Here is a 26,917-nt window from a genome sequence, read left to right on the forward strand (position 1 = left end):
CAGCTAAAATTAATCACTAACCTTTGATGATCTTCATCAGATGACACTCCCAGGACTCAATGTTACAAAATACATGTACGTTTTGTTCGATAAAGTTCATATTTATATCCATAAACGCCATTTTACATTGGCGCGTGATGTTCAAAAAATGTATTCCCACCAAAACTCTCGGTGAATGAGCACATCAATTTACAAAAATACTCATCATAAACGTTGATAAAATTTACAACAGTTATTGAAAGAATTATAGATACACTTCTCCTTAATGCAACCGCTGTGTCAGATTTACGGCGAAAGCACATTTTTCAATATTCTGAGTACAGAGCTCAGCCATCAAAGCAAGCTATACAGTTACCCGCCAAGTTCTGGAGTCAACTAAACTCAGAATTAGTGTTATAAATCTTCCCTTACCTTTGCTGATCTTCATCGGAATGCACACCCAGGACTCCCACAAGAAATTGTATTTTTGTTCGAAAAACTCCATATTTATGTCCAAATACCTCAATTTTGTTCGCGCATTCAGATCACTAATCCAAAGGCGTAACGCGCGAGCGCAAAACCAGAGACGAAAAGTCAAATAGTTCCATTACCGTTCGTAGAAACATGTCAAACGATGTTTACAATCAATCCTTAGGGTCTTTTTTAACATAAAACTTTGATAATATTCCAACTGGACAATAGCGTATTTATTACAGAGGAAAAAGAAGGAAGGGCGCGCTTGTGTGCCTGCGCAGTAAACGACTCACTGGTCTCAGGCAGTGATTGACTGAGCTGCTATTCTCTGCCCAGTAACAGTAGACACATGAAACAAGTTTCTAAAGACTGTTGACAGCCAAAGGAAGCCTTAGGAAGTGCAAAATGACCCCACAGACACTGTAGTTTTGATAGGGATTAGATAGAAAAACTACAATTCACTTCCTGGTTGGATTCTTTCTCAGGTTTATGCCTGCCACATGAGTTCTGTTATACTCACAGACATCATTCAAACAGTTTTAGAAACTTCAGAGTGTTTTCTATCCAAATCTACTAATAATATGTATATCCTACCTTCTGGGCCCGAGAAGCAGGCAGTTTAATTTGGGCACGTTATTCATCTGAATTTCTGAATACTGCCCCCTACCCTAGAGAAGTTAACCTGTTAGGGCTAGGGGGCAGTGTTTACACGGCCGGATAAAAAACGTACCCGATTTAATCTGGTTATTACTACTGCCCAGAAACTAGAATATGCATATAATTATTGGCTTTGGATAGAAAACACCCTAAAGTTTCTAAAACTGTTTGAATGGTGTCTGAGTATAACAGAACTCATATGGCAGGCAAAAACCTGAGAAGATTCCTTACAGGAAGTGGCCTGTCTGACAATTTCTTGGGCTTCTTGACTCTCTTTATTGAAAACTGAGGATCTTTGCTGTAACGTGACACTTCCTACGGCTCCCATAGGCTCTCAGAACCCGGGAAAAAGCTGAATGATGTCTTTGCAGCCCCTGGCTGAAAAACATTAGCGCCTTTGGTAAGTGGTCTATCAGAGGACAATGAGACTGAGGCGCGTGCACGAGGCGACCCCATGTTTTTATTTTCTCTGTCTTTGAACTAAAACAACGACTCCCGGTTGGAATATTATCGTTTTTTTATGAGAAAAATGGCATAAAAATTGATTTTAAACAGCGGTTGATATGCTTCGAAGTACGGTAATGGAATATTTAGAATTTTTTTGTCACGAAATGTGTCGGGCGCATCACCCTTATTTACCCTTCGGATAGTGTCTTGAACGCACAAACAAAACAGAGGATATTTGAACATAACTATGGATTATTTTGAACCAAACCAACATTTGTTATTGAAGTAGAAGTCCTGAGAGTGCATTCTGACGAAGAACAGCAAAGGTAATAATATTTTTCTTGTAGTAAATCTGACTTTGGTGAGGGCTAAACTTGGTGGATGTCTAAATAGCTAGCCCGTGATGGCTGGGCTATCTACTCAGAATATTGCAAAATGTGCTTTCACCGAAAAGCTATTTTAAAATCGGACATAGCGAGTGCATAAAGGAGTTCTGTATCTATAATTCTTAAAATAATGTATGTTTTTTGTGAATGTTTATCGTGAGTAATTTAGTAAATTCACCGGAAGTTTGCGGTGGGTATGCTAGTTCTGAACGTCACATGCTAATGTAAAAAGCTGGTTTTTGATATAAATATGAACTTGATTGAACAAAACATGCATGTATTGTATAACATAATGTCCTAGGATTGTCATCTGATGAAGATCATCAAAGGTTAGTGCTGCATTTAGCTGTGGTTTGGGTTTATGTGACATTATATGCTAGCTTGAAAAATGGGTGTCTGATTATTTCTGGCTGGGTACTCTGCTGACATAATCTAATGTTTTGCTTTCGTTGTAAAGCCTTTTTGAAATCGGACAGTGTGGTTAGATTAACGAGTCTTGTCTTTTAAAATGGTGTAAAATAGTCATATGTTTGAGAAATTGAAGTAATAGCATTTCTAAGGTATTTGAATATCGCGCCACGGGATTACACTGGCTGTTGCGTAGAGAGGTTAAAGACCAAAATTGGTTCGAGAAAATTGTGATAAATAAAAATATATACCAGTTCCATTTAAGGACCAAATCATTTACAGCTGTGCCATATATAGATTGCAAAATAGTTGGGAAGAGATTTTTGATGTACCGATTTCCATGGCACATGGTTTATGAATTGACACGCAATTTTCCGTTCCTCCTGAAAGCTCTAATATATTAAAAACTGTCAAATGCATTCTCTCCATCACCCACACGCACTTTAAACATTTGGATAATAAAGCAAAGCTGACATTGGTTGATTTGAATACTTCTGACAACCAAAATTCTAACTCCACCCAGAACTTTTAAACATTCCCAGAAGGCATGGATTATTATAACCTACTACAGGCCTAAAATCTATGGGTGCAAACAACGTTTCCATTATGGGCTATCAGCAGGGCAATAGACTCTTCAACCTTTACAAAAGTATAGCTTGGGCTAGGTGTGAAAAATCCCCCTAACTTGCAATGTATTAGGTACTTTAAAGTTTTACTTTTCTAACTACAAACATCATGCAACCGCAAAATGTCAGGTAAAGCATATACTGTAGAGTATTTCTTCAACATCTTTATGCTTTCGTTAATAAAATAGTGATAAATATTCTCTTTTAAAATGCAATGTTTATTTCACCTATCAGCAGGACAATTGACTCTTGCCGAGTTTAGGGACTTCAAATATGTTAATGACTCAATAAGGAATTACTATGGGAGAAAATATCACTTAATGAAATAGCATGGGGACTGGTCTTGATCAATTCGGAGGGCAGAAATTATAAAATATTAAGGCATTAGGACCGCTCACTAAAGGCGTCAGTCATACAAAAGTTGTACTTAAAGAACTGCAAAACCAGTTTGGATTTATTTGTCAGGCGAATCATTGGGTCGAAACTACAGAACAGTTCTAAACAAGAGAACACACATGGTTAATGTTCTGAAGATTTTTTTTTAAATATATATATATAATGTCTTACAGAGCCTTAAGTCCACTCAAGTTTCTTCACCTGTCTTCAGACTGTGATTAAAGCGATGTTGATGTTGTGTGGTGATGCCAGCAGATTCCAGATTGCCTTTGCCGATCGCTCATCATCTTCAACCATCAGTGAGTCGATGGCTTGAATAGTCTCGCTGGAAATGGAATCCCACGGTAGATGCTGTTTTTTTGGTAGATGGGCAATATTAAAAACAGTAAATAAGTTTGTGAATTCAATCGCTTTGTTTAATCATTTAAGACTCCTTTCTCTTCTCTGTGCTGGAGTTCTTTTAAGAATAAAGTTGGCTAATGAAGGCAACAAATTGTTGCTTACAGGAACACCCAAAGTCATCCAATTGTTATAATAGGATTTGAAGCAACAGCCTATCCGCGTGTGGCCAACTATTTCAGCACTGTTTCACGCTGCTCTGAGACAAGCATGGGGACTGGTCTTGATAAATCAATGAGCTTATTATCTAAACTGAATCGCCATTTCTGGTATTGGTTAGCCTACAATTAGGGTGTGGAAATGTTAGGATTCTTTTTTGCCGTCCAACGACGATTCCCAACCAAATGTAAAGAGCTTGAGCAATTTTGACTAAAACTATGAATATAAATGTATATGTTGCCCAAAGAGTTGTGCCACAATCTCACATTCAATTCGTGCGTATATACACATAATGTATTTCTGCAAATTGTGTGCGTTTTTGTGGCTTTACCATGTTGACTATGTAATGTAGGCTATGTTTACTTGTCAGACTGCACAGTAGCCTAATAAACAAACATGCATTTTGAAATGGCTTTTTTTACCACGGTAGATGCTGTGTTTTTGTGGTTGATGGCCAATATTAAAAACAGTCAAATGCATTTGAATTCGCTCGCTTTATTGTTTAATTATTTAAGGCTCCTTTCTCTTCTCTGTGCTGGAGTTCTTTTCAGAACAAAGTAGGCTAATGAAGGCAACATCGTTGCTTACTGGAACACCCAAAGTGTGGTCAACTATACTGTTTCGCGCTGTTAGGATTATTTTGCTCTTCACTCGCAGTCACTTAGTAGCCTACTCCTGACCGGTCACGTTGTACAGCGCCAACTTTTGAAAGCCAGTCACCGCTTCCCCCCCACCTCCCCCATGTTAACAAAGCTTTTTCTCGCTTCCTTATTCTCCTCTTTTCTTCTCGCTAAATAAAAGATACTGTCATTGCCCAGACACTTCCCACCTTTCCCTCAGCTATACATCCATGGCTCTTCCTATAACATCTGCCTCCATCTAATCCTTGTTTAGTGTTACTGAATCAGTTGCTGTCTGTCAGATGTATCATTTTTAGTTTTTCTTGGAATAGAAACACCATTATATTAATCAAATTAATTAAGCTAAATTTCTTAATCAATTCCATATACTATGTTCTTACAAAAAAGGTTTTAAATTCTCTAGTACAGCCACTATTAAAAACTGTCAAATGCTTCTCAAAGATGCCCTCTGGTGGTCAAACTAGCACTAACTAGCATTAATGGCAACAATGGCTGACACTTAAATAACGTGCCATAGAATTCTGCGGCACCACGCAAGCTGTGCTGCAGTACGACGCAACTTTTAAAGGAAGAACCACTGTCTTACGGGAGGTCAATCAAACACAGTGGTTTCCCAGGACCACAATTGAGAAACACTGCCCCAGTGGTATCACATGATGCGCACACACACACACACACACACACACTGTGGAAATATTAGCATTGAGACATTACTATTTTATCCTATCACATACTGTTCCTTCAGAAAGTATTCATACCCCTTGACTTGTGCAGCCTGAATTCAAAATTGATTACATTGAGACTGAGAACAATGAATGGAGCCAAATACAGGCAAATCCTTGATGAGAACCTGCTTCAGAGTGCAAATTACCTTAGACTGGGGCGAAGATTTACTTTCCAACAGGACAATGACCCCAAGCATACAGCCAAAGCAACGCTGGAATGGCTTCAGAACAAGAATGTGAAAGTCCTTGAGTGGCCCAGCCAAAGCCCAGACTGGAATCCCATTTGAAAAACTGTGGAGAGACTTTGCTGTTCACCACCGCTCCCCATCTAACTTAACGGAGCTTGACAAAATCTGCAAGGAAGAATGGGAGAAAATCCCCAAATCCAGATCAGTTTTGCACATAGTCAAGACGACTCAAAGGAGCTGCCAACGGTGACTTGGGTGTGAATACTTATTTAAATGAGATATTTATATATTTTATTTTCAATACATTCCTAAAAACATGTTTTTATTTGTCATTTTGGGCTATTGTGTTTTGGTGGGTAAGAAAAATATTGTATTTAATCCATTTAGAATTCAGGCTGTAACACAACAAAATATGGAATAAGTCAAGGGGGATGAATACTTTCTGAAGGCACTATACCATACATACAGGATAACCTGCTGCTCATGTGTACACACACACACACACACACACACACACACACACACACACACACACACACACGCCCTGTGGTGCCATATCGTAACCTCTTGTCCCCTACACAGGATTATGTCACATGTTGCACACACTCATTGTGGGAAAACGCAGCACCAAGGCGGCGCCGTGTCCCCTTTAACCACATTCCCACAGTCATGTGCTGCTCACACTCATGGGTAATGTAGCACGGCGTCACATCCCTCTTCCACCATATAATTTCATAACGGACACCTAGAATAATTTAATTGGATCTTTCTCTACAACACACTGCGAGGCAACCTGCGGATTAGACTAGACTGGCTATATGGGAGACTGTGACTGGTCATGTGGTTTGGATAGTTAAAACCTACAGTTGAAGTCGGAAGTTTACATACACTTAGGTTGGAGTCATTAACTCGTTTCTCAACCACTCCACAAATGTCTTGTTAACAAACTATAGTTTTGGCAAGTCGGTTAGAACATCTACTTTGTGCATGACACAAGTCATTTTTCCAACAACTGTTTACAGACAGATTATTTCACTTATAATTCACTGTATCACAATTCCAGTGGGTCAGAAGTTTACATACACTACATTGACTGTGCCTTTAAACAGCATGGAAAATTCCAGAAAATGATGTCATGGCTTTAGAAGTTTCTGATAGACTAATTGACATCATTTGAGTCAATTGGAGGTGTACCTGGGGATGTATTTCAAGGCCGACCTTCAAACTCAGTGCCTCTTTGCTTGACATCATCATTGGAAAATCAAAAGAAATCAGCCAAGACTTCAGAAAACATATTGTGGACCTCCACAAGTCTGGTTCATCCTTGGGAGCAATTTCCAAATGCCTGAAGGTACCACGTTCATCTGTACAAACAATAGTACGCAAGTATAAACACCATGGGACCACACAGCCACCATACCGCTCAGGAATGGGATTCTGTCTCTTAGAGATGAACGTACTTTGGTGCGAAAAGTGCAAATCAATCCCAGTACAACAGCGAAGGACCTTGTAAAGATGCTGGAGGAAACGGGTACAAAAGTATCTATGTCCACAGTAAAACGAGTCCTATATCGACATAACCTGAAAGGCCGCTCAGCAAGGAAGAAGCCACTGCTCCAAAGCCACCATAAAAAAGCCAGACTACGGTTCGCATCTGCACATGGGGACAAAGATTGTACTTTTTGGAGAAATGTCCTCTGGTCGGATGAAACAAAAATAGAACTGTTTGGCCATAATGACTATTGTTATGTTTGGAGGAAAAAGGGGGAAGGCTTGCAAGCTGAAGAACACCATCCCAACCATGAAGCACGGGGGTGGCAGCATCATGTTGTGGGGGTGCTTTGCTTCAGGAGGGACTGGTGCACCTCACAAAATAGATGGCATCATGAGGAAAGAAAATTATGTGGATATATTGAAGCAACATCTCAAGACATCAGTCAGGAAGTTAAAGCTTGGTTGCAAATGGGTCTTCCAAATCGACAATGACCCCAAGCATACTTCCAAAGTTGTGGCAAAATGGCTTAAGGACAACAAAGCCAACGTATTGGAGTGGCCATCGCAAAGCCCTGACCACAATCCTATAGAAAATGTGTGGGCAGAACTGAAAAAGCGTGAGCGAGCAAGGAGGCCTAGAAACCTGACTCAGTTACACCAGCTCTGTCAGGAGGAATGGGCCAAAATTCACCCAACTTATTGTGAGAAGCTTGTGGAAGGCTACCCAAACATTTGACCCAAGTTAAACAATTTAAAGGCAATGCTACCAAATACTAATTGAGTGTATGTAAACTTCTGACCCACTGGGAATGTGATGAAAGAAATAAATCAAAAGTAAATTATTCTGACATTTCATTCTTAACATAAAGTGGTGATCCTAACTGACCTAAGACAGGGACTTTTTACTAGGATTCAATGTCAGGAATTGTGAAAAACTGAGTTTAAATGTATTTGGCTAAAGTGTATGTAAACTTCCGACTTCAACTGTAGCCTGGAATCCAAACTCTAGTATGCTCCGTTTCATTTTGAATTCCAGGCTAGGTAGGAATCACGGGTGAAACAGAATATGCCAGTTTGGGGTCCAGGCTTTACAATGGTGAAACGGAGCATACCAGTTTGGATTCCAAGCTTTAGCCATCCCAACCACATGTCCAGTCTCCTACTTTCAGTTTAGATTCTAGGCTAGCTAGAGCCTCACTCTGTCTTGATTATAGCCTCGGAACGGAAGTTTCCCGGCTACTCCACGTGACTCACCCACCCTTTTCTTGCTCTCTCGTTCACGGTCTTTTTCTCTCTTGGTCTCCTTTGCCCTCTTGTTCTCATTCGGTTTCTCTTTCTCTCTGTCGTCACTCTTTCTGTCCTCATCACGCTCTCCTTGTCCATCCTTCCCCCTCTCTTTGACCCTGCCTGTCTCCCATCTCTGTTTCACTTTCTCTGCCCTTGTCTCCTCGCCTTTCTGTTCTCCATCTCTTCCCTTTTGCACACTTTCCTTTTCTCTCCCTTGCTCCCACTCTCTCCCCTTCTCTCCCTTGCTCCCACTCTCTCCCCTTCTCTCCCTTGCTCCCACTCTCTTTCTCTCGCTTGCTCCCACTCAATTGAGCGTGAGTCATTCTGTATCATTCGGAGTTCTGACTGGTATTATACGTTTCTCTCTCTGCCTTTCCATGTAAGGGAAACCTTGAGCATCCAACCTCCAGTTTATTTAAAATCGGTCTGTCCAGATGTACAATGCAAGCTAACATTGCATTGTGTATCTGTATAAGTTTGCACCGACAGTACGTAGTGTTGTCATTTTATTGATTTATGCCAAAGTACTTCTTCAGTTCCTTCATCTGCATTCTGCCCTAAAATGAAAGAACTAGAGAGTAAACATATTGACTAGTTTGAGAGAAGCATCCACAATATTACGTTCACCTGTTCCCTGTGTACAAATCAGTGCAGATGAAGGAGAGGAGATGATTCGAGGAAACTACATTAGACTACTAAGATCCACCCTTGTAGCCCGGTCCAAGCTCTGTTTGTGTTGTCTTGCCAACTCCCATGGTCACTGTCATGTCGGGCTCCCGGGTGGTGCAGTGGTCTAAAGCACTGCATCTCAGTGCTAGAGGCTTCACTACAGACCCTGGATCGATTCGTGATTGGGAGTCCCCTAGGGCGGCGCACAATTGGCTCAGCGTCGTCCGGGTTTGGCTGGGGTAGGCCGTCATAAATACAAAACATAAATATGTCAAATCATGGGAGTTGGCAAGACTGCACAAACAGATCTGGGACCGGGCTGTAACTCTTTGGTAGTGACAAAGTCAAGGGCTGCGTCCCAAATTGCACCCTATTCCCAACATTGTGCATTACTTTTGACCAGAATCCTGGTCAAAAGTAGTACACTAGGGAATAGGGTGCCATTTGGGATGCAACCAAGGTCACCCCCATTGCTAGCAAGAAGGGTTCATTTTTAGTTTCCCCCACAATGAAATCTGGGAGGGGACTGTGGATGTGTGTCCGTCTGTTAGTCACATACGATATCTCAGACAGCACTAACCCGATTTTGACGAAACGGGGGCAATGAGCCGTCTTGCCATAGAGAGCCAACATTGACAAAATTACACTGATTGGCCAGATGGTGGTGCTATAAGATATGAAAATGCTAACATTGAAAGGTCACGCACCTCAGTCCGTTTGACATAAAGTCATGAAATTCAGTACATTGGTCCCTCCTTACAAGGAACACATTTGCCACAAGGTCCTCAATGACGGATGTTACGCCATTTTACATTTGGTGATAAACACTTAAAACGCTACTCTTCTGGCACGATCTGCATGAAACTTGATATGTGGCATCTATGGACAAAGGCTTCTCAATGCATTGAATATACGTTTTGTAGTGCTTAGGTTATGAGTACTGATATAAAGTTTTTTACATTTTTTATCGGAGTTGTGCCTGTTGTTCACGCGTGTGTCTGCCCTCTCATCGGCTAGAATGGTACACACCTGATCTTGCCTCTTCCCGACTGTCTTCTAGTCTGAATACCAGTCTCTTTAGCTAACGTTCCACTTCATACCACTCCTTGTCGTTGCCAAAAAGACTGGATTTACGGCGGAGTTGCTCATTGGTTGTTCATTTTCCATGACAACATGTGGAGCCTCAAATAGTAGAATTTGAATTTATAACAAAATCAAAAACAAACATTTAGCTGTTAGCTGGACAAGTTGTTGTATAAGATGTTTTGTGGTTGGAATTGCAGTCTTTGGGACATGACGACAGGGAGTGGATTAGCTAAAGAGACTGGTACCCAGGTTAACTGCCTTCCATGTTAAGACATTTATTTTCATTGTTAGAGTGGCCACTGAAGTATCTGGTCAATTTAATGGATCATCTGTGATCGCACACGATAACTGAAGAAAAAAAAACAGATGCAACATCGCGACACCTTCGGGAACGCTTGCGAAGCAGACTAGGTAGACCAGGCCAGGGTTTGAGAAGTCAATGAGAGAAGTGAAAAATGGTTCCTTTTTAGTTGTTCATTTTATTGTTCATCTAGATTCAAGCCAATGTCCTAAATGATTTGAACATGTTGTTACTCTAACACGACTTTATATCGAGTGAGTGCGTTTGATTTGACAGCCTGCACGTGCGCAGTTCGGCACGAGATGACCGTTACACCCAATGATGTGTTTCTGTGCATGAGTTTAGCTAGCCAACATTACCTTGACATCACCTACAAGTGTGATCGGGGATTTCTTTTTGGATGACCTCTGGTGCTCTCCTGGGTGAAGTTTCTCCAAGGTAAAGATCTAGATTAAGCTTCCCCTCCCCCAATCCGTACCTCCAATCCGTACCTTAAACATTAGTGGGGGAATTGCAAAAGTGATCCAAGATTGTTTTGAATGATATTCTCCTGGTAATACTGTTATTGACAAAAAGAGACCTTTTTAGTTTTGGGGGCTGACAATAAGTGATGATGATGGTGATGAGGATAATGATGCAAAGAATCACTGGAAATTAGCATAAACTAGGGTGTGATGGTGCAATGCACATAACTGTTTTACATTCAATGTGTCAATGTTTTGATTATAAATCCCTATGTAAACGACTTGGAAAAACAAATTAGTTAAATGACCATGATATTGATGAGGACGATGATGGTGATGGTATTTTAAAGTAATCCATCATCCCCTCAGTGTCTTATTTTATAGAATTACCAGCACTCCACTCACCTAATCCCCTCTCCTCATGGCCTTTGTTTGTAAGGATTCAATGTTTGAGTGACACCAAGTCAAGTCGCAGTCTAGCTAACCAAGTAGAAGTTCTCATGTAAGCGCATCTTCACAAGAGTGCACCCATCCAGGGCCTGTATTCATAAAGCCTGTCTTAGTAGGAGTGCTGATCTTGGATCAGTTTTCTTTTAGATTATAAGGAATGGACGGGGGGGACCTGATCCTAGATCAGCACTCATATTCTGAGACGCCTTATGAGTACAGGCCAAGATGTCACACACTCCTCTGGCCGACCTATAATAAATATATATATTATTTTTACCTTATTTAAATTTGTAGTATAGTTTGCATGCTATCTGTGCATGGAAGCAATCTTGTTAAAAAAAACAACTAAAATGGCTTAATATCCACCATTAAGTTTAGATTAATATCAACCCAGTGAATTAACAAATTATTTTCTTCCTCCTGTATAGCATCCCTCCCACCTGTTCTTAATATAATAATATATGCCATTTACAAGACAGTTCTTCAAATGTATGTGTGAAGCCAGTTAATTTACAGATACAATCAACAGTGAGATGGTTATCTTCTGTTAGATCATTTATGAGCTGTTAAATCACTGTGGCTGCCTTATCATTAAAGCTTTATTTTTTTCTCCTCCCTCTCTCTCGTTCTTTCTCTCTGTCCCTCTCTTTCTCTCTTTTCCTTTCACCCTCAGATCAAAATACCACAAGCTCAAATATGGAACAGAGTTGAACCAAGGAGACATGAAACCTCCCAGCTACGATGATTCCGGTAAGTTCCCGAGTGGCGCAGCGGTCTAAGGCACTGCATCTCAGTGCTAGAGGCGTCACTACAGACACCATGGTTCGAATCCAGGCTGTATCACAACCGGCCGTGATTGGGAGTCTCATAGGGCGGCGCACAATTGGCCCAGCGTCGTCCGGGTTTGGCTGAAGTAGGCCAAATAAATGAAGTTAAATAAAGGTTAAAAAAAAGTTCCACCTCTACTCTTAGGACCAACCGGTGGCAGTGACACTACTTTGAGTCCTACATCGTAAAGCTTTCTTTTAATGCCGCAATTAAAATGACTAATGAAATATTTGTATGGCGCCTTTCTCAGACCCCAAGTGCTTTACATATTCAAGATTACACAATGCGTTCACACACACTGTAGACATAGATGGAATAAATTAAAACCAAAAATGCCAAAAACAAAGCGCAACCAAAATCGGGGGCGCCTAGGTTAGTGGTTGTAAATGAAAGCATGACTTTGCAGATCTCATCAGCAGTCATCACTCATGATGGTGACATTTGGGAACTACCGCCTCGATTCGGTCTTATGTAGCTAATTTTGAAGTTTTTTTTTTTTTTTTTACATTGGATTAAAGTAGAGACTCCGAGCAAGAAAATTGTAATTGATACAGTTGAGGAACAATGGGAAAATAATTATGCTTTGAAAGTTGACAAACTTGTAACCCCACTTTTGAAAAAATGGCCCTTGTATGTTTTGGTACACCTACTGGAGAGCTCTTCTTTGTCAACTCCCATTCAGCATCATTCACAACCTCTTAAGCCTTAGCCCCACACATCTCTTTAAGTATTCACATGTGAGGCCATGTGCTAAACAGAGTGAGTAATTTAGTAAACAACCAACGATTTCAAGACTAAAAGTAGTAGCCTACAGTAAGGAAAAACTCCAGGTACAAATACACTATCTAGTCCTTGTCTATATCCTAATCTGACTTTGGTGCAGGTTATGTTTTTCTTAACATTACCGTAAATGTATTTGTCAGATGCACAGGATGCAGAAGGTGTAAACAGTACAGTAAAAAGGGTTACTTGCATAGCAGCAATATAAAAAACAAAACAGTCTCCAGATATAAATATTTTTTAGTTATTAGATGACGTTCACCTGACACACTTGTCGAAATTCATGGATTATGTGAAGGAAATGCTATAACCACCTCGCAGCCACATCTAGCTAAGTGGATGGGTCACTGTTGTCTAGACATGTACACATGTTCATTAAATACAATAGATGGCTGGAATCACCCCCAGACACACCTGGCTAACTTGATGGGTCCTGTAATCATCTGCTGAAGTTGAGTCTTTTGTTTAGACATGTAGGTAGCTAGCTAAACAATGAACCGGCGTAACCCCAACTCATACTACTACCAATATAAACATTATCATAGCTGTAGTATGAATCTGCAGGTAGCTTAAGAGCTAATCAACTAGGTTCAATGTTAGCTAGCTAACATTAGGCTATAACTAGCAATGCAAATGGATTTCTGATTTGAATAATACTACTACACAGATCATACACGTAACGTTCGCTAGCTAGCGAACAGTATGCTATAACTTGCAATGAAAATGACTTCCTGACAATTAGAAACGTATAATATCTGAAAATGTAGTTAGACTTTTACCAGTATACATGGATGAACGCTTCATGGCAGACTGAAACTATTTTACTCCATTTTGTTTGTAGCTATATTTTGTTTGGCCAGCGTTATCAGGTCACTCTGGTTCACACTGACCGTGGCGTGTGCAGAAAGTAGCCCATCACTTTTTCCAACTGATCTGTCGATAGCGCTAGCCTGCTAAATTCAGGGCATCAATGTTGTTGAGAAAAGTAGCAAAACTTTTGTATTTCTCGATGGCTAACGTTATATCTTTCAAAAATAGCACAGTAGAAATGACTATCAACACATACTGAGCAGTTCATGTTATAGACAGAAGCATGCTACATGGCAGACCAATCCAAACTCAGCATGTCCTGCCCATGCATTATCTCAGCCAATCATGTCTTGCGGGAAGGTTCCTGTCATTTTCTGTGGCAAAACCAACTGGGCTCGTAATTTTAACAATTTTATTCGTATTTACAGATGGAATACAAGTTTGTTATTAAAGCACATGAAAGTTCATGTTCCAGAAGGCATTTCTGCCACAAAAAAAACGCATTTTGCTTAAAAATAAATGTTTATGTTCAAATGCCTCCTGTGAAGTGGTGACGTGTGACATACGCCTAGTTTCCTGAAACGAGTAACATTTGTGCATGTGAAATGTCACAATACTAACATGTTTTGTTCAGATGTACTGTATGCATTCTGACAATCTAACCTGGATTACACCATGTCTCCTGACCTGTTTCAATTGGAATTTTGGAGTGAAATTGAATGCAGCACAAATACTGTAAGTATGTAAGTCCATGCTTCAAGATTGTGAGTGAAGCCTTAATAACATGGTGCTTCTGTCTCATTCTTGTCTCCCCTCTCCATCAGATGAAGGGAATGAAAACGAGGTCCCGAGCCCCCCCAACAGTAGTCAGCTGGGTTGGAAACAGGGACGGCAGCTGCTCAGACAGTGAGTGCAACACACACACACATTTTTTTGGTCTTAATGGTGCCCTATGGCTGTACACTTAAGTGCTTTGAGACCTGGTGACCTTCTGATCAGAAGGTTTGCAAGGGCGGGAGTTTCGGCTTTCCACGGTGACATCACCATGTGGGATATTGGTTAATAGACCAATAACAAAGAGCGTTCCAAACCTCTATGCCAAAAACAGTTTTTTTCAATTTTCCCCTCCCCACTCAAACCCTTCCCAGACAGTCCAAGCAATATTGTACTACAGTCTACTACAGGTACTTACACTGAACAAAAATATAAACGCAATATGTCAAGTGTTGGTCCCATTTTTCATGAGCTGAAATAAAAGATCCCTATATTTTCCATACACAGAAAAAGCGTATTTCGCAAACATTTTGTGAACAAATGTATTTATATCCCTGTTAGTGAACATTTCTCCTTTGCCAAGATAATCCATCCACCTGACAGGAGTGGCATATCAAGAAGCTGATTTAAACAGCAGGATCATTGCACAGGTGCACCTTGTGCTGGGGACAATAAAAAAGGCCACTTTTAAAATGTGCAGTTTTGTCACACAACACAATGCCACAGATGTCTCAAGTAATGAGGGAGCATACAATTGTCATGCTGACTGCAGGACTGTCCACCAGAGCTGTTGACAGATAATTTAATGTTCATTTCTCTCCAACATTGTTTTAAAGAATATGGCAGTATGTCCAACCGGCCTCACAACTTCAGACCACGTATATAATGTCAACGTTGTGAACAGAGTGCCCCGTGGTGGCTGTGGGTTATGGTATGGGCAGGCATAACAACAAACACAATTGCATTTTATCGTTGCCAATTTGAATGCACAGAGATACCGTGACGAGATCCTGAGGCCCATTGTCGTGCAATTCATCCACCGCCATCACTTCATGTTTCAGTATGATAATGCACGGCCCTATGTTGCATGGATCTGTACACAATTTCAGGACGCTGAAAATGTCCCAGTTCTTCCATGGCCTGCATATTCACCAGAAATGTCACCCATTTGAGCATGTTTGGTATGTTCTGGATTGACGTGTATGACAGCGTGTTCTTGATCCTGCCAATATCCAGCAACTTCGCATAGCCATTGAAGAGGAGTGGGACATTCCACAGCCACAATCAACAGCCTGATCAACTCTATGCGAAGGAGATGTGTTGCGCTGCATGAGGAAAATAGTGGTCGCGTTGTTGCATGTTGCGTTTATTTTTGTTCAGTATAATTGTTACCCAGCAACAATTTGATATTGATATAGAAACGGTTGCATTGGGCCTTTTTTAAATGCAATCCTTTATAATCTATTTAGCAGTGTGTTTTTATCTCTGTGCAGCTGTCAGAAACTCTCCAGCACCCAATTTCTGGCTGGAAGATGTGTGGCGACGTGGACAATTAATATTATCCTGCATCTGGGTTGTTACAACAACCACTGACTCAATAGGGAATGCCTCTTGGAGTTGGTGGCTGTATGTCACCGGACTGTCGGTGTGCTTGTGTGTGGCTGTAACCATAGGGCACCACCATCAGCTGCAAGTGTCTTGTCTTAAGACAAAAAGCCATCAAAGGGAGGAAAATCTTCTTAATGGAGATTAAGAGCCTCGGTATGAATAGAGTAATGGAGTAATCCCCCTGAGACTGGTGGGATGTGTGGATTGTTAGACACATGCGCGCACACACACACACACATACTGAGACATATAGAGCAACACGCATAGAGCAATGTACACACAGAGTAAAATACGCACACACTTAGACACATGCTCACACACACAGTCTGAGATGCGTACATACACTAAGACCGACTGAGACACACACACACAGAAAGAGCGATATACACATTTTGAGACACACACACACACACTGTGTGTTACTCCTAGCACGTGAGTGCAAAGGGGTGTGAAAGCTCTTAAAAGGTTTGTACTTTGGTGCCCTCTGGGTGTCAAAAGTCGTCAGGACATAGAATGAGCAGAAGGGGATACAGAGAGAGTGTGCGTGGTATGGTGGTGCTTGTGTATGTGCTTGCTTGCGTGTGCTTGCTTGCTTGTGCGTGTGTGTGTGCGTGCATGCGTAGTTGTGAGACCTATAGAGAAAAAGGAATAGACAGATAATACTGTGATGGAGCAATTAGAGAGTACACAGTACAATCTATGCCGCAGCCCGTCTGGTGTTCAACGTTCCCAAGTTCTCTCACGTCACCCCGCTCCTCCGCACACTCCACTGGCTTCCAGTTGAAGCTCGCATCTGCTACAAGACCATGGTGCTTGCCTATGGAGCTGTGGGGGGAACGGCACCTCTGTACCTTCAGGCTCTGATCAGTCCCTACACCCAAAGAAGGGCACTGCGTTCATCCACCTCTGGCCTGCTCGCCTCCCTACCTCTGCGGAAGCACAGTTCCCGCTCAGCCCAGTCAAAACTGTTCGCTGCTCTGGCACCCCAATGGTGGAACAAGCTTCCCTCACGACGCCAGGACAGTGGAGTCAATCACCACCTTCCTGAAACCCCACCTCTTTAAGGAATACCTGGGATAGGATAAAGTAATCCTTCTAATATAGATGTACTAATGTAAAGTGGTTGTTCCATTGGATATCATAAGGTGAATGCACCAATTTGTAAGTCACTCTGGATAAGAGCGTCTGCTAAATGACGTAAATGTAGGGTTTACACTGCAACTCCCAACAGAGTGAACACACACACACAATCTCTCTATCGCTCTTCTATGCATTCTCATGATCCGCACAACTCCTAGAGCACTCCGACAGCAGCACACATGGCATGGCCACATCTCAGTTCCACAGAGTGGTCATTGATTTCACGTCAGAGCACAGTTATACACACACACACACAGCACAGTCCACATATCCCCAACCCTCATTTCATCTCGCCAGCCCACACTATGGAACCAGGTTCTTCTTGTCGATTATACTCCGGTCTCACTGACACGGGCTGCAGAACGTACAGTATATTTATCTCAGTGCTTGTATGTGTGTCAGCGTGTTTAAAAGGAAGTGAGTGTTTCAAAATGGCACCCAAGTCTTCAAATGTGATAAGAGAGAGTGTGTGTGTGTGTATATATATCTTTGTGTGTATGTTGTATCCGTCTACTTGTGTGTAGCGGCAGCTACAGGCAGGCACTGAACCACTCAAGGGAAAGGGTCCCTCCCCCATCAGAACCATGAACTCACTGAACCGGACCTGACAAAGAGAGAGAGAGAAAAGTGAAAGGGGGGGATAGGATTGGGGCAAAGCAGAGAATCATGGAATGCAGCTAGTCTAAAGACAGTTTGAAAAGAAAAACCTGAGAAGTTCAACAGAAACTTGATCAGAGTCCAACGTGCATTGTTACACCTATTCTTGACTTCTAATTCTAAAATACTTGACCTTTTCTCAACAATTGAAGTTAAACTTGTTTTATATATGAATACTAGGTATTGGCTAATTTGTGCATGTTATGAGCAGTTTTACCCATTTGAAGTTAAGATCTCAACATTTTAATGTTGCACATAGCTCCAATACCCACAGCATACAAGGCCTTATGTTATGCAGAATATGTACCTGTTGCCAGAATAGATCAAGCAATAAATCTTGGCACTAAATAGTATTATCCTTGGATGACGTTCTTGGATGAAGGAATGCGAATGCAGCATCTCATTGAGAGGAAACTTGTGTGTTCATCTGTGTGTGTGTGTATTGTCTCTGGTGTGTGTGTGTGTGTGTGTGTCTGTGTAACGAAGTACAGACTCTGAGATGGTGTTAGCCCATGAATGGAGGATTGTGTCTGGGCATTCAGGGCTCCTGCGACTGGAGAGGCTGGTACAGCAAGAGACGGAGAGGAACTTTTTTTGTTATCTTTTCCCTCGTTCTGTTAAAGCTTGCACAAGATGCTGTTTTATCAAAACCTCCGACCATTGAGCATCAGCATCGGAACTTAAGCGCGTCTTGAAGGAATAAGGATAGAAGGGTGTCATTTTGGTTTTACCTACCGAGTGAGGTATGTTGTGGTTTTGGAGGGCTTCAGTGAAATTTTGCATACGATCTCGTTAAGTAGTTTGTAAATCGGCATAAGATTGTATTCATGTGTGGTTTTAATTGGTTCAGTTATGCAATACTGTATACATAGTTTGTGTCGTTTCATTCCCTTGTTGTGCAGTGACTGAAAACGGATGTTTTCCGCTCTGAGAGAAATAGTTTGTCACACAATTGCTTTCTTTGGACCCTATGGTATATAAAGGAACATGTTTGTTTTCTTCAGAAACTGTATCCTATTGAGTAGGCCATATTTAATATTTATAGCTTTGATAGGACTTTGTCTTTGGTATCTAATCCAGTACGTCTTGCTCCTGAAATGGTCAATGTCCTGCTCTATCCTGTCAGACTAACACACCAGGAACTCCACTTAAATACGGTTAACTCCATAGAACTCTACTTAAATATAAATGGCAATGGTTTTAGAATCACTTTCAAGTGTAACTTTAACCTTGACTCCAATCGTCTCTTTTGAAACCTAATTTACACAGTGATTACGTGACACACCAAATATCATAAGCAGTCGTAAAAATGCAACTAATATATAGTCATGTCGCTTCTGCAATGTTATGATGTAAAAACTGGAGTAGATGGAAGTTGCACCTAGACCCCCCCTTATGGTTATGGTTAGGATTGGGGGATTAGAGCTGATCCTAGATCAGTACTTAAAGACACTTCTCACTCTACGTACAAAATCTTGAAATTATTAGGCGATCTCTCCTGTAACATTCAATCGGGCCTTACTTTCCAGGTACCTTCAGGAGGTGGGCTACACGGACACCATCTTGGATGTGAAGTCCCAGAGGGTCAGGGCGCTGCTGGGCCTGGCTGGAGACTCTGGAGAGAGGCCGTCGGTCAGGAATCCGGAACCCATGGTCAACGGCACCGAGCCATCTTTGCAGAAGGACAGCGGCATGATCAGGTGAGCTACCGCTAACTGCTAATTACTATTGCTGCTGTTATGGTTATTGCTGTGCTAAATGCTGTTGTTTTGGTTGGCGCTAAAGGTATTGCTATGGTTAAGGCTAAATCCTATTGTTATTGCTATCATTAATGCTGTTGCTAATGCCACTGTTGTAGCTATCGCTAATGCTATTGTTGTAGCTAATGCTATTGCTCTAGCTATTGCTAATTATATTGAATATTGCTAATGCTATTGTTGTAGCCATTGCTAATGCTATCACTAATGGATAACTAGCATTCTTCAAGGAAGTCCAGTGACAAACAGTGTAGGGTTGCAAGTGTAGGAGCCCTGCATTGTTTTTGTGCTGTCACTAACATCTGTCTCGTTTTCTCTCTCTTCTGTCCGTCAGTAAACCTGACATGTCTGACTCGGCCACTGTCCTTGAGGCCTTCAAGTTCATAGAAAGCGCCGCCGCCGAGTTTAGCGACGAGGAGGACGACGAAGACAGCGACGGGAGGGACAAGACCATTATGAACTTGGCCACTGTAAGCAAGGACACACACATTCATGATCTGACTTGTAGCCATTGCCCCATGAGGAAGCCCAACAATAGATTAACAGCAGTAACAGATTGAGTTAGCGACAGGCAGCAATAACACTCAAGGAGAACCAGTACCAGTCACAAGCCATGTTAGCGAATTCCTCATACTTCATTCTAGGGTGGCGATAAGTGAAATTGTGTAACTTAATTTTATGTTACAAAATACATTTTACCAAGACAAATATGATTATTCATGTTCTGAATCATTCAGTTGGTCTTTCTCTAACATATCATGAACATTATATCTAAAAGGTTGGATTTCGTAACCGAATACATCCGGTAATAAGCACCAATCGGTGTTGACATAGTGAGGCAGGTTTCTCTAACTTTTGAGGATTTTACATTTTGTGGTCGTCGTCTCCAAAGTTGTTTCTGTGGGTCACAAAAAGCGAAATTAGCATGACACGAGCTGAATTAAATGTAAAAGGCTTTAAAAATAAAACGCTTGTTATACACTCAGTGCTCTATTGACATTTCAGAGAAGTTTGTTTTTGTGAGAAATCTTTGAAAAAGAACAGGAATTTTTCATTAATATGAAAAGCGTATAATACAATATGAAAATACTACATGTCATGTCTCGAAATCGATATCCTTCTTACCTATATATTGTTTTATGTCCTGTGGATTCAAGAAGAAAGATGACAAGTTCAACGGGAAAGTGAGCCTGTCAGGTAGCCGGTAGCCTTAATTCTTGCACAGAATCCAGCCTAGTTTACGCAATGCAATTTTCCCTATTTAAAAAAAATAATTAAAAAAAAAATAATAATAATAATTACCACGTTTTTGATTGGACACCCTACTCATTCAGACCTACAGTTTAACACTCAACTCATTCAGTCACTCAGACCCCCTCTCTGTCTCTTCAACCCTCTCTGTCTTCCACAGATGGTGAGGAAGAAGACGTTTTCGTCCCCCTCATCCTCGGACATGAGTGACGACCCGGACACAGAGGAGGCCCTGAAGGGCTTTGACTTCCTGGCCAGCCCAGATGAGATGGAAGGATCGCCCGATGTCCGGAGTGTCGAAGACAGCGGTGACTGGGGTAAGAGAGGGAGGGGCGTTGGTTGGTTGGTTGGTTGGTTGGTTGGTTGGTTGGTTGGTGAACACTCAAACTAGAATAGTAAAAGTTTACATGTGGACCAAAATGGGTCTAATTGGGACAGTGGCCAAGTAAGTGGGGACAGTCATGTATTCTCAGGACACTAGAGCATAAAAGGGACAGGAGGGCCATAGAAAGAGGACAGTAGACCAAAGGGAGGACCAGTGGGCCATAGCAGGAACATTGAGTGTAACTCGGTTTCCAGCTCTAGCGCCACAGAACAGTCCCCACTGAGGTGACCTACCCTTTCCTCAGTCGCCCACTCACACAGAATCCTGTATTCTCTAACCTAGTCTTCACACAAAGACACAGCTGGCCACCTGCCTACTGTAGCTCCCTTATCCCCTTCAGCTAACAGAGAACCCCCTTCACTCCCGTCACCTAGCAACGCTGTGTGTTTATCTCCACTCAACGACAAAGGGCATTCCCACGCAATCAGTGAGTCAGCGTGTCACAGGTCAGGCAGCAGTCAGTTGTCAGCCAAGGAGGAAGGATGCTGTGGCATCACTGGTTGTGTGACAGAGGAAGTCAGAGGGATCCAGTTGAAGACAGCCTATGTTCAAAGTAAATACTAAGTAGTATGCTAGTGTAGACATTAGAACATAGCCACAACAAATGACAAAATGTCTATGATGCATTGACAATCCAGTCATTTTTATAAATACTTTAATTCAATAGTAGTTCATATAAATAATGGTGACAATTAAAAAAAAATACATCTTGAATTATTGGGATAATTAGGTCAACTTGCGTGGGAAACTGAGTTGTTCGCATTTCTTTGTTAACAATAATTGAAGAAGCCATGAGCTGAACACACAGCAAAGGAAGGATAGATGGATGGATGGATGGTATTAAAGGTCCAGCAGCAGCGATGCGCTTAGCTGATCAGTTGTGAAACGGAGTTGTCATCAGCAGCTCCATGTTCACCTCCTCCGCTTGATCCCACACTGCCGCTACAGACCGACTGGGTGTCCCAAATGGCACCCTGTTCCCTATATAGTGCACTATTTTTGACCTGAGCCCTATGGACCCTGGTCAAAAGTAGTGCGCTATATAGGGAATAGGGTGCCATTTTGGATAGAACCAGAAACATCTGTCGCTGAAGGCTGCAATGGGGAAAATAGAATATCCGTTCTGTTTACCATATATTATATGATCATGCCTGCATCTGAAATTAGAAATATGAATATGCTTATAGGTATAGATACAGAACTCCCCTACATTATTATACTTTTTTGTTGTTGAAATTCATTATTTTGGGGATTTTTTGTTCTTTTGCCAGCTTACACTATAAAACCTACATCGTTGCTGCTTTTGATATATAGAACATTTCAAAACATGACACAGTTATTGAATGGCATTGCATTTTGGGGGAGGGATTGAATGTTATTTGCATTATCTTAACATTAGCATGTCGTTGGTATGCTGTTTGCTGCTATTGACGTTGCGGCACAAAGGACAAAGCCTTGCAGAGACTGAGTGAGGCATGGCGGCTGTTCCACCATATGCTTTGTTGTCACCTAATTTGGCAGGACACAGCTTTCTTTGACATTTAATATTTTTGAATACATTAACGCAAACATTTTCAGGATTGCTGCCAGCCATCAAATTAAACATTTGATGTCAGCTGTTTTTTTTGTTTTTTTGTCGGAAGCCAATCTGGCGTTTTACAACTTTTTTACCCCCCAAACCCTTTGTTTAATGGCAGTTTTTTGTGTTTTGTACGTTTGTGTTTTTATGTTTCCATGTCGAGTGGTGCAAAAACTGTAACCCTCAGGCATGACTCAATTCTCCCGTTCCATCCCTGTCTGTTGTCGTATGAGAAGAGAATTTGACCGGTTCTCTTCCTGACTGACCCCAGTGTGTTGACATCATCAAACCCCCTATAGTTGCTTCGAGAGAGGCCCAAATGCCTGTAGAAAACATGAACTTGGGGCTCTTGGTGGGAGAAAAAAAGTGTTTCAGGAAGAATTTCCATCACACACTTTTTTTTACATACTGCACTAAATTGCAATACTGTACATTGCAGGTCTCAAACCAAGATCTCCCAGCCCGTAGGCAAACTTGCTAACCACTGCTCCGATAGGGGTAACACACTTGGGGGGGGGATCTTAGGCAAGTGTCTCTACAATACATTTTACAGGCTATATAGGATTAAAGAAGCCATCTTCACTTGAACCACCTTTAATTTCATTACACTTTGGATTTGAGTTTCGTTTGGTCTGGTTCAGAAGAGAGTTCTGGACACTGACCGGCTTCTCGGTATCTGCCCCCTTCCCCCAACCCCTTCCCTCGGGTATAGAGAAGGAAGAACAGTGCCCCATGCCTGAGGCCTGGGACGTGGACCAGGGTCTCATAGCCCAACTCAAGGAGCAGTACAGGAAGGAGCGCAAGGGCAAAAAGGGGGTGAAGAGTAAGTCTATCAGGCCTCCCCTTCTCTTTCTTTCTCTCCATTGCGTTCTATCTTTCATTCTTTCTTCTTGTTCTGGCGATAAGAGCTTCTCTCCTCTCTCCTTTCTCTCTCAGGTTAAGGTGAACTATGTCATGCAAAAATGATATTTAACAGACACGTTAAGCACGTTAGAGACACTCTCTTCCTCCCATCGCTTCGTTTTGGCGCTCCTTTTCGGCCATCTAGTACCCCTTCTCCATGTTTGTCTCTGTGTGTGGCTCTGTGCGTACATGTTTGTGTGTTAACATTTCAATGGGATTGCAATACACTGCCTCCCCTCACAGTGATCAGACCCGTGCAGGACAATTTGATCACTATTGTAAGTGGTCGATCACTATAACCACATTCACTTTAAGAAAAGTGCACTGTACTGCGTTCCTAACCCTCTCACTGTATCGACATTACTCATTGCTGTTTTAAGTTGCACCCATATAAATATAATTACTAAAAAGGGCATAGCCCATCAGACCACAGCAGTTTGACTGCACCCTCGTGGGTACACTCAGTATGGGTGACATGGCTCACTCATTATGGCCTCATTGTCTTGGAATGGGCGCGCCCCTTCTAGTAATTCTATGTCTATGGTTGCACCATCCTACACTTGAGGCATTCCATCCCCGCTTCGTCATGTTTTGTACCTGTCTTTATTATGCCATAGGTTATCAGCTGCACCTGTGTCTTTGTATGTGTGCTGGTTCCTTTTTTATGTCTCTGTATTTTCCAACCATTCCAACTTCTTATTTTCTGTGAAAGTATGTCAGTGTCAGTGACTTAACTCTCCTTTCCTCCCAGCTTAAATTGCCTTCATTTTTCTATGAGTTATTTCTATGTTCTAGCTACGAAGTCCTCCTTCACCAAGAATCAGCCATGGACCTGCTGTTAGATCGGATCGTCAGATCGGATTTAAGCGCTGATCTGGAGATTGTCTGGCTGGATATCTGCCTTCCCAAAACCAAGCCGATTTTTGTTGGGGGTGTGTTATAGGCTGCCCAAGCAGAATGCATTCTATGAAGGTCTTGAAATTGTGTTGTCAAACTGTAATGATTCCCTGTTGAAGGAAATAATTTTGTTAGGGGATTTCAACACTGATGTCTGCAAAAAGAATAGCCCAACCCACAATATATTTATGCACTTTTGTAGATCACTTGCTCTGACCCAAATGATAAAAGATCCCACCAGGATATGTGAAACAGTGCAAAGTACAATTGACTAAATATTGGTGTCTGAAAAATCTAAAATATCGCAGAGTGGAGTAATAGTATATGGAATCAGTGATCATGTTATTACCTTTTGCACGAGGAGGATTTTTAAAGATATATTTAAGTGTCACAAAACCGTTAGAATCAGAGGACTCAAACAATACTGTGTTGAAAAGTTTAGGGAGGAAGTGGGTAAAATTGACTGGTCACCTGTGCTAGATAGTGTAGGGGTAGACAGTGCCTGTGAAGTCTTTAAATGTAGATTCCTTGATGTGGTGAATGTGATGGCTCCCATTAGACGGGTCAGGGTAAAGTAGAGATCTAGCCCTTGGTTTAATCATGAAATTCTAGAATCTATCCAAGCAAGGAATAAGGCCTTTAAAAAATGTAAGAACTCTCAAGAGCAGCATGATTTTGTCCTATATAAACATCACAGAAATGAAGCACAGAGCAGGATGGATGAAGCTAAGAGGGGTTACTTTGCTGAGAAAATAATTGAGAACAAAAAATGACCCTAAAAAGCTTTGGAAATCATTCAAGGAACTAGGCTATAGTAGTACTACCATAAACAAACTAAACAGTATTGGACTGAACATCAGGGGGGAGATGGTATATGAAAAAGCAGAGGTTGCCAATGAATTCAACTGTTCTTTTAAAAAAAAATTTTTTTACTTCTGTTGCCAGCAAGCTGGTTAGCAAGCTGCCCACCAGTTCTGGTTTGTATGGAAGCAACCAAGTCAAGAAGTATTATGTAGAGTTAGGGGTTCAGCCAACTCTTTTTCTTTTGCAAATATAGCAACAGCCAACATAGTCAGTATGCTGGCAGAGCTTAAATGCTCCAAAGCCACAGGCCTGGATAATATTCCTGCAAGTTTTCTTATAGATTCTGCTGAGCAAATTGGCCCTTGTATTACGTGTATCGTTAATCTCTCTCTTGAGCAAGGTACCTTTCCCAGGACATGAAACAAGCTAAAGTTATACCTCTGTATAAGAAGGGGATAAAGTCTGACCCTGGGAATTTATAGGCCTGTATCTATCCTCTGTGTAACATCAAAGATCCTGGAGAGAGTTGTACATGAGCAAATGTATGAATATGTTAACAAACAGGGTCTAATGTATGATTTTCAGTCGGGTTTTAGAAAAACAGTCTCCACTAATTAATGTCTACTTTACTTGACTGACTTCATCAGGAAAGAGATTGACGAGGGAAATTTCTGTAGAATGGTACTGCTTGACCTACAGAAGGCATTTGATACAGTTAACCACTGTCTCCAAACTGGAAGCACTGGGGTTAAGCAGTATCCCTCTAGGCTGGGTAAAGTCCTATTTATCAGGAAGGGTGCAAGTATTAGAGGTTAATGGTTCACTGTCTCATGCAAAACCAATGAGTTGTGGCGTTCCGCAGGGGAGCGTGCTTGGGCCTCTGCTGGTTTTTATTGTATATTAACATTATGAAAAATGCTTGTTCTTGCCGTCTTTTTCTTTATGTGGATGACTGGTGTCTCACAAAAGTAAAACTATGTTGGAGAGCATACTTAGCACAGAGCTTACTAACATTAGCAAATGGCTTGGAGATAATAAGCTATCTCTGCAATTTAGGGAAAACTGAAGCAGTTATTTTTGGATCCAGACCCAAATTCAGTAGGTCCTCAAAGTGTGGAATTAGGGGGCGAGGTGCTGACTACTAAAACCTCTGTTAGCTACTTGGGATGTATCCTTGATGGAAGCTTGGGAGGTGTGAGCATGGCCAATAAAGTGCTAGGGAAGGTTAATGCCAAGACTACGTGTTTGGCTAGAAAGTCCAAGCTCCTTGATAAGCACTCCATGAAAGTGCTAGATACTGCCCTCATTCAATGCCATTTTGACTATGCTAGTACTTCCTGGTTTGGGGGCTTATCTAAACTTATGAAGGGGAAGCTCCAGATAGCCCAGAATAAGCTGATCAGGGTAGTATTGAAGGTGAGTCCACGTACTCACATAGGCAGGAGCTGCTTTCAGGAACTAAACTGGCTGCCTGTTGAGGCTAGGGTGTCCCAGATTAGACTAGGTTT

The 26,917-nt window shown here is 41.6% G+C and overlaps 1 protein-coding gene across 2 annotated transcripts in view; it reads left to right on the plus strand.

Moving 5' to 3' along the window:
* The window catches only part of LOC115178511 (striatin), a 99,676-nt gene that overhangs the window by 60,931 nt on the left and 11,828 nt on the right, over positions 1-26,917 (plus strand). Inside the window, exons 3-8 of one of the 2 annotated variants that reach the window (XM_029739726.1) lie at positions 11,910-11,986; positions 14,479-14,560; positions 19,363-19,533; positions 19,925-20,060; positions 21,002-21,158; positions 23,518-23,628. In XM_029739726.1, the coding sequence (XP_029595586.1) occupies positions 11,910-11,986; positions 14,479-14,560; positions 19,363-19,533; positions 19,925-20,060; positions 21,002-21,158; positions 23,518-23,628 (734 nt within the window). The remainder of the gene's footprint in view (positions 1-11,909; positions 11,987-14,478; positions 14,561-19,362; positions 19,534-19,924; positions 20,061-21,001; positions 21,159-23,517; positions 23,629-26,917) is intronic. The other variant, XM_029739727.1, reaches the window with a different exon arrangement.

This window comes from Salmo trutta, chromosome 38, assembly GCF_901001165.1.
Source record: "Salmo trutta chromosome 38, fSalTru1.1, whole genome shotgun sequence".
NCBI lineage: Eukaryota > Metazoa > Chordata > Actinopteri > Salmoniformes > Salmonidae > Salmo > Salmo trutta.